We start from the raw sequence: 9301 nt of genomic DNA, 5'->3' as shown, positions 1-9301 counted from the left end.
GCAGTATTGCTCCCGTGCGCGCTCTAATGTGCACGCGAAAGGAGGATCCTGTTATAATTTGCTGTGGGTGGGACCTATCGGACGTAAAAGCAGCTGTGAGTTATAAGCTTTAGTTTTCCGGTACGTTGACACTTTACCCTCTGTCGGGCTTCACGAGGAGTAATTTGTCTTCAGGACAGGTAAGGTGTTCAGAGTCCGAGTCATGTTTTCGAGGTGTTTTGCGGAATTTGATTCGGCAGAGGAGCGCAGGCTGAGGGCTATGAGTCTACAGGGTGTGCCCTAACTTCATGCCAAGTTAACTTTGAAGCAGCTGTGCTCTGCTTCCTGAATCACTTCTTCGTTTCATTTTATTATCTCAATGAAGCTTTCCTGAACATTATAGTGTAGATTACAGAGTACATTTCAGTTGCAATACTAAGTTCGAAAACAATTCTAGTGTAAAGTGTTTAATGTACAGATGATGAATAGCCTACCCTTTCTATACTATTGCTCAATGTAAAATAAACCGCTGACGTTAGAGGGTTGTTATCCAATGACTTGCTTTTAAAGTAAAAAAGCTGTAAACATGAATATACTATAATGAATTTGAAATGAATGCCCACTAACAGGATAATAATTGCATCCAGGATTCTTATCTCAGATAAAAAAAATTGACATGTCAATGTAAATTACCTTTAAGCACTGAAATATACAATGTACACATTTTCACAAATGTGAATTTGAATACAGTGCTTATAGGCTACTGCTGTTGTTAATACCTGGAGCTGTATTTACCTGAGGAATAACAAGTTGTAATTGTGTTTTATTTAGAAGAGGATTGCTTTGTGTCTCATTGGTAATAAAAAAACTTGAATTGTGCTTGATTGGAAACGGACGTTTATGTCAATTTAAAAACATCTGGGCTGTGCACATACACTTTCTGCAGCACCATAAACTAAATGAGTCTCCTCAGTAAGTTTTTAACTAAATGGATTTTGACATACAGTATATATGATTTAGGAAAATCTGTAGGAGTGAAACCCCTCCACCCTCTAGTAAATACAGGTGTGTCCAAACAAACACCATCTAAATGAGATTAGCTCTTGGGAAGCCAGCACAGACATGAGACACAAAAGAGCCTATGACTGACCAAATGTGTGTGACGGAAACCCTCTCCAAGATGATGAACTGCATACAATATTAATTAGAGGTTAATGAGGTTCCACTCAAAACTCAAGAGTTTACTGCCCCTAAACCTGATGCTACAGTGAACTCATTATATACAGTCATTGGTTATAAACAGGTCATTGTGCAAGTGACAAACTTTTATAATGTATTTATTCTGTTGTAGCTTTCTGCACCTCCAGTTTGGAAATCCTCACTCTTCCTACAATGGCAGCGGTAAGTCCGTCCCATAGCTGCTGTTCCACCTGTGCACAGTGAGAACAATCAACTACATTTACATTTATTTGCATTACAAGTAGAGACTGTAGAGTAGAGTACATTCTCAGAGTATGTGCAATGGATTTTTTAATGTCTATGCCTTGAACTCAGATTTACAACTATAAGATAAGCACATAGAAACTTACTGCCTTCATTAGATACATGTAAAAACAGCCTTCTAGTATCAAACACTGCACATACATCATTCTGCACAAGTTACAATAAGAAAAACACGTGTGAGTGAAAGGGGACTTTAAGCTTTGTGTCTGATTGTTTTATTTCTGTTTAATAGATACATAGTTGTAAGTACAGTATGCCTCTGCGATGGGTTGTCCATCCATACGTATGTACACATTTAACCCAAAATCAATTTTAACTCAATTTGGGTCAATCTAGCACCGACCCAGTACTCTGTAAAGTACCCAAGCGTATAAAAACCACTGGGTCGCCAATCACACCCAAATAATGTTATTTTGACCCAGTTTTAATGTTATTTATATTATTGCCATTGGGTTATTCAGCCATACCAATAGTGGTTATTTATAGACCTAGCAACAATGTCATATTTACATTTTTTTTCGGTCATAAATTAAACCAAAAAGGGTGGTTACTTTTACCCAGTGTAATGTTATATTTAATGTTGGGTCAGACATTTAACCAAAAAAGTGACACTGTTATATATTCATTTTTGCCATATTTCTTTCCAATTTTCCATATATAGAGTCTCTTTATATTTCTGTTCTAGAATGGGAGCAAAAGTAACGAACCCCAATTTCCCCCTGGGGATCAATAAAATATTTCAGATTCTGATTCTCTGTGGAGAAAAAAAAGTCTCTAAGTGAAGACCGCATGTTTCTCACTGGAAATTATTCACTGGAATCATACATGCCAATTGATAACTTCCATTTCGCCTATAAATACACTTTATACCTTTTTTATTACATTCCTTCAAAATCTTGAATACATACATATATCATATGAGCCTGGACAGACATGGATGTAAACTGCAATTTGACTGGTTAGCAGAGGCATACAACCGCAAGGCGGTAATGTCTAGTTTTGTCATTTACAACCAGATTGGAAACCGTGGAACAGTGACTGAAGCGGCTGGTTTTAACGCAGACGCTGATGTCCAGACTCTTAGAGGAGCCATGAAAGGAGCCGGTGAGTGAACCAGCAAATTCAGTATTGCTCAGTGCTTGTGTTGTCATGGCAGCTTTCTATTTTCATAGTCCATTCATTCTGCTGAGCATGTCCTTGTACTTTGCCTCAACTCTACACACTGCGGTGTAAAGCTTCCTCTTATTGAAGGGAAAAAAATGAATCTTGACATTGCGTATCATGCAGAAAGTAGTACACTAAGCTCATCAAGGGTTGCACTGTTCTGTAGCAATATTGGCAGGTATGCACCACTCAAAAAGGTACATCCTAACAAACATTCAGGAGTACGTAACAATCCCATGTCTTTCACCGACAGCTCAGCGTGGAATGTTGATGCTGTTAGGGTTTGCTGGCATAATCATCTTCCCCTGACTCTAGTTTGAGCTGTATTGCAAACAAATGGTTTCTATGCTTATGCCAACAAACAACTGTGTTAGGATTGTCTCCAGGGTTGCTATGCTGGTGTCTGATTCTATGTCCTACACATTAGGGCTGAACCCTGGTTCTCAATAGGAATATTTAGACATGTAAGATGAGTATTGGTTAAGGTTGTAAGATTATATGTTGTATTATTTCTTGAAGGCACTAAAGAGGCACCAATCATTGAGGTCCTAGCACGCCGTACTATTGCCCAGAGGCAGCGCATCAAAGAGGCCTACAAACAAGCAGTGGGGAAGGTGAGAGTTTTGACTGAGCTGTACTAAAAGGCGGCAAACAAAGTCTATTTGTAAATGTCTTTTATTTGTGATGTGTTTTTCACCATACACCAACATGTATGAAACGGAGTATGTGAAGAAATTACAGGCAGAGCACCAGAAGAATTTGAAAAGCAGCCTTGATGGGGACTACTGGTAGCAGCAGTGGATGTGTCATCTCTTATTCCATTGTGTACGCTCTCATCACTCTTTCACTTGAGGTTGCTGTGCTAACATAGTGCTGGTAATGTGCAAGTTAACCATTAACTGTAAAGCAGAAATGAATACCACCTGTACACAAAGACCAGGACAGACAGGGCATTGTATTCTGTACCAAAGGAGAATGTTCCCCGGCATAAAAAAGTACACTGAACCCACAGAGGTACGCTATGTTTCTTTTATGATTATGCGGATCAATATATTAACTAAAAGGGAAGTATGGTGTTTATTGTATTGACATGATGAGTTAATAACCAGCCCGTTGTGCAGCGTCTGATAAGAGGTCGATAAAGTTATCTGGAAGTTCCACTGAGGAAGCTGCAGAGAAAAAGCAAAGATTGTGAGAGGAATCCTTGCAGGCAGAAAGAGTGAGTCATGTTGCACATGGCGACGCCCACGTGTGGTCACACAGGCGAGTTGTGTGGAACAACTTCACAAAACTGTCCAGAAACCACACCCTCTAGCAGAGACACAAGTCCCGCTGCTGGGAGGTGTGAAGTCATGGCTGGCAGCACAAAACCCCAAACATAAAGCCAAGAATATTTACTTATTTTAACCTCAAAGATAATTAGCTTTTATTAAAGAACAAATTATTAAAGTAGTGGGAACGGCTGGTGGTATGTTTTCCTGTTGATCCATCTGCTCCCGTCCTCCTGCAGGACCTGGCTGAGGATCTGTCCTCAGAGCTGAGTGGGAACTTCAGGAGTGTCGTTCTAGGTCTGCTGATGCTGGCGCCTGTGTATGATGCCTACGAGCTGAAATATGCAATGAAGGTCAGAGTTTAGGATAAGTCTAGTGATAGTCAATGCTTTTGCTATTGTCAACATTCCCCAGAAAAAAACAAAACCAACATGAATTTATCCTCCAACAAGTATTGATCATCAATCAGACACGCTGTTGCACTACAACATGTTCCTTCTTTACGATAAACCTGGGCACTGTGGTTTGTTTTGAGTCTCTCATACACATTTCTGCTGCCCTAAATACCCATTAGTGCATCAACTGGCAATCATTAACATTTGCTAAAAACTACAGTGCCCAGGTTTAAGCCTTTTTCTTGTTTAAATAACAGTACATATCACATATCAGTACATGTAGGAACAAATGGGCTTGGTGCTGAGAGCCCCTGATAGGGTAGGGAAGTTTGAAAGTATTTAGAGACAGACTAACACATTGTTGATTTAATGGGATTTGTTAAAAATATAGATTATTACCGAACATATTCTTTTAAGCTACGTTTCCTTTGAGTCATAAACTTCTCATGTTTTCAGTGAAAAGCATCACACCGTCCTGGTGTTTTTAACACATGTCCATATCCATTCATGAACAGGGAGCAGGCACAGAAGAGGCCTGCCTCATCGATATTCTGGCTTCAAGGTCAAATGCTGAAATAAAAGCCATCAATGAGGTCTACAAGAAAGGTAAGTGTGTCACTTCTATGAATAGAATTTATGACATCAGGTCATGATACAGCTCAGTGTCTGTTGGTGCCTATGGGTTGTGTATGATATCCGATATTGTGTATCAGTGACTGAGCCTCTGTTCGGGGATGTAATGGCATCCGTTATTTAAAAAAACAGTGGATGGCATAAATTATTCATAAAATCCATTGCTGCTCTTTATGTGGCCGTTTTTTGTTTTTCTGTGGTTGCAATGAGTCGGCAAGTAGTCACTGTGTTTTCTAAATGTCTTTCAATGAGCATGAATACATTGTTATTGTGTGGTGTTTTGTGTACTTGTTTTGTACCAATTATACCAGCACAGTTGGTGAATTTAGATCACAACACAATAAATATTAATGTAACTGTATTCAGTTATATATTTACTTACCAAACCTCATTATTTTGTATTAATCTCATAGAAATATAGAAAGCCATATAGTATGTGGTGACGGAGCATCTGTTAGTTTGTATTTATATTTAGCCCGTAGTAGCCAAAATTGCAGGTATTCGATTCCATGCCTTATATTTTAATTCATTTTCTCATGCTTTTATGGCAGAATATGGAAACTTGGAAGACGATGTGTCCGGGGACACATCAGGAATGTTTCAGAGGGTTTTGGTCTCTTTACTCACGGTGAGCAGACATTAGCCCACAACCTCTCCTAGCTTGGGCCAATGTGAATGTTTTAATGGCACATTTTTAGAGATGACATAAAAGTGCATTCTATAAAATTGTAATTAAAATTCAAGGTGATGAAAAAAAACACAGTGAAATTTTAAAAATGCAGTTAAGCTTCTAAAAGAAGAGTATTGTTCACTTCCTTGCCTGAAAACTTTAGCTTTTTAGCTTTCCTTTTCAGTATTTTGAAATTCTTTTTGGAGGCACACGATGACTTGTTTAATGTCAGTAGGAAGTTCGGCTTAAAACCTTTTTCAACCATTGTTTTGGTTAGAGGAAGCAATAGTCACTTCTGCGTCATAAAACTGTCTTTTTTTCTGTCTCCAATGTGGCACAATCTACGCTGGTTTTCTCTTAAGCGGATGTGTCTTCTGCATTGCAGGCTGGACGGGATGAAAGCGACAGAGTGGACGAGGCCCAGGCTTCTCTCGATGCCAAGGCAAGAGTCCAGGTTCTTTAGATGAAAGTATGTGATTCAATTATGACTCCCAGATTTTCTTTTTAACGTTTGTGATTATAGGACATCTATGAGGCTGGTGAGGCTCGATGGGGCACGGACGAGGTCAAATTCCTCACGGTGCTTTGTGTGAGGAACCGAAACCATCTGCTGCGAGGTATTCTTCCAGCATATTCACAAACATCATGTTTAAAATCTGCACACTTCCTTGTATTTATCGGTGTTGTGTGTCACATAAAAATACTTTCTTTTACCTAAACTGGCTACAGAAGTCATGTATTAGCCTCTGGGGATTTTCCTGACCCTTTGTTGCAGTTTTAGAAGCAAACACTGACTCTTGTTGAATCACTTTCGTCTTCATTCGTTTAGTGTGTAGTGTCATGAGTTAAATAAGTCGTTGTTTTCTTCTTTCAGTGTTCGAGGAGTACCAGAAGATTTCTGGAAGAAGCATTGAGGACAGCATTAAGAGGGAGATGTCTGGCTGTCTGGAGGAAGTCTTTCTGGCCATTGGTCTGTTTCTGCTGTGTGACATGCTCCATCAAATAGACATCTATTGACAATTTATAAAGATTCAACCCTGTTGTGAAACTTGTTAACATTCAAGTTCAATGCACACAGACAAAGAAACCTAGAAGCCACAACCTGAACTTTCTAGGCAGAATATACAGTAAAAGGAAATACCATACAGTATACATAGTAGTACTTGCAGTGAGGAGACACACTGCAGTGACTGGCTGGCACCAAAGATGTCACCATAATCAACCACAAACGGTAATTGTTTTTGGCTTGGTACACATAGCTCTTTTATGATGGCTGCAAATAATAGGAATACATGTTCAATCTAATGCAGTCTGTGGTGTATTCCCTTAATTGTAAAGCATCTCTTTTATTTTGTCCCCCCTCTGTACGTCATGATAGAAGCGACTTTAAAAACACTGAGCTCATACACACTTTATATTGTTATCGATGTTGAAGCATTGTACCTTATGTGCTGGGATTTGTTTTTGCGTTGCAGTGAAATGCATAAGGAACAAGCCAGCGTTCTTTGCAGAGCGATTATACAAATCAATGAAGGTAAATGTTTCATGCTTGTAATGGAGCTACAATAATGAGGTGTGTGTGTGTGTGTGTGTGTGTGTGTGTGTGTGTGTGTGTGTGTGTGTGTGTGTGTGTGTGTGTGTGTGTGTGTGTGTGTGTGTATGTGTGTGTGTGGTTACCAGTAAACATAATAATAATATATATATATATATATATATATATATATAACATAATACGTTAGTTGCATTGGCCATAAGAAAAGCAGGCTGATGTTAACATACTTTATGTACATAGGGACAAACACTAGCGCCACGTAAACACAGTTTCTGTCTCTGTCAGGGGCTGGGCACTACAGATAGTGTCCTCATCAGAATAATGGTTGCGAGGGCGGAGATTGACATGTTGGACATCAAGGCGCAGTTCATGAAGATGTATGGCAAGACTCTGTACTCCTTCATCAAGGTGAGGCACTAAAAACTAGGGCCGGGAAGTACTGTAGTCTGCAAAAGCTCTGCAATACATCAGCTGTGATTTAATAATAATTGCGATTCAAACTTTTGGAATGTCTTAATGTAGCAGTTTCAACTGTGATGAGACTTTCATTTCATTTGATTAGCTAAAGTAATATCATGAGTTATATTATCGGGTTTTCCAAAGGTCTTGAGGAATCTGAATAAGAATATCAAAGTTTGTTATTAGCTTGGCTTCATAGGACTGATTGCAGTTATTAACTACACTGATCCTTTGAAGTCTCACAGATCTTTCTCTTACTTCCTAGGGGGACACATCTGGTGACTACCGCAAAATCCTGCTGGAGCTGTGCGGAGGCGAATAAAAGAAAGATCAGAACAACATCCAGCTCTGTCTTTATTCCACATTATGAGCTTTGATTCTGTTGATTACTTCTTCGGTCTTATCTGCTCTTCTTCCATTGTCTTTACATTTCACTGATGGACCACAGTGCCTTGTTTTACTGTTTGTACTTTAATACCAATTAAACCAAAGACCATTGTGACCTTTTACACATGTCTGTGTTTATGTTATTGATCCTATGCTAAGGATTAATTAATGGTATTAGCTAGCGAGAGATATATATGCTTCTCACATCTTTAACAACATAAAGGATTACTGTTATTGGCCTCTAGCTCCCGGTCTTGTTACAGCGCAACATTTTCCTCACTGTCCAGTCAGTGAAGTCCATTTGTTTAATTGGTAGCAATTACTCATTTGTTGAGTCAGCCCTTCGTCATTTGACTCAATTACATTAACTGGATGCTAGCTTCATTTGGGAGGCAGTAAAGTGTGCTTTAATCAAGTAAAAGAGAATGTCCCATAGCTCCTACAAACTTACAGCTCCATCTCAAGAGCAATAAGCCTGGGAAACAATGTGCAGTGGTTGTACTCAAGGTGACCACTAGGTGGAACCAAAATAATTCTGAAGGTTATCTGAAGCAGCTGGGAGCCCAGTAGTGTTGGAGAATCTATCAGCCTCCTTACTGTTCATGAAAGGTCCAGCGCTTAATGTCATGTTTTTATAAATGACTTCTCTGCCAGTTTGTTTCTCAGTAAAACTCTTGTGATGTAGAATATATAGCATGTTCTTCCGCTGTCATTGGGCAACATAAGTGTGACTCCTCTCTTGAAACGGACTGCTGCATACAGACTTTAATACAGAAGCAGGCTTTATAGGAAAACACTCATCCCTGCAGGCTCTCCACTCACTCTGTGTGGCGCCAACAGAAAGAAGAAACATCACTAAATCAGTTGTTTACCAGTCACCATATTAGACGCAACAACATCTGCATCCGTTTATGTCTTTCTAAGAAGAGCTGTCACCCTCTGTGGCCATCTGCCTCATTTAGTCATTTCAGAGGTTTTCAAGGCAAAAACGGTGAAGTTGAGTCCATATATCCTTTCGTGCAACAACTACAGTTGCCGTTGTGCAGATGTTATATATTTGACAATATAACAGAGGAATAGTATAACTATGTCACTCAAAATGCTTTTAAACTCTTTTTTTTAAAGGAATGCCTCTGCTTTATCATGGTCAATATAAATCCTGTTTACAAGCACCTTATTTCATTTGAATTCGTGGCACGAAGTCTATTAGACACAGAGAGGATTTGTTTTTTCATTGTGTACAATAAAACATGATTAAAAAAAGACCATTTAAAAAAGAATGTTTCAA

General features: G+C 39.1%; 1 protein-coding gene across 3 annotated transcripts; it reads left to right on the top strand.

The window, feature by feature from the left end:
• Window positions 1-41: 41 nt before the first annotated feature.
• anxa4 (annexin A4) lies at window positions 42-8135 on the top strand. 3 transcript variants are annotated; one of them, XM_078271806.1, is made up of 13 exons: window positions 42-179; window positions 1347-1380; window positions 2499-2586; window positions 3166-3260; window positions 4157-4270; window positions 4828-4918; window positions 5497-5573; window positions 6001-6057; window positions 6139-6232; window positions 6490-6585; window positions 7091-7149; window positions 7453-7575; window positions 7892-8135. In XM_078271806.1, the coding sequence occupies exons 2-13, from the start codon at window positions 1372-1374 to the stop codon at window positions 7946-7948; spliced, it is 960 nt and encodes a 319-aa protein (XP_078127932.1). In that variant the 5' UTR covers window positions 42-179; window positions 1347-1371; the 3' UTR covers window positions 7949-8135. The 3 variants fall into 3 exon arrangements, with proteins under 3 accessions (XP_078127932.1, XP_078127933.1, XP_078127934.1); XM_078271807.1 differs by having other exon boundaries at window positions 1331-1380; XM_078271808.1 differs by having other exon boundaries at window positions 97-120.
• The last annotated feature ends 1166 nt before the right edge of the window (window positions 8136-9301 follow it).

This window comes from Sander vitreus, chromosome 16 (genome assembly GCF_031162955.1).
Source record: "Sander vitreus isolate 19-12246 chromosome 16, sanVit1, whole genome shotgun sequence".
Classification (NCBI taxonomy): domain Eukaryota; kingdom Metazoa; phylum Chordata; class Actinopteri; order Perciformes; family Percidae; genus Sander; species Sander vitreus.
This window is presented reverse-complemented; position numbering and strand designations above follow the sequence as displayed.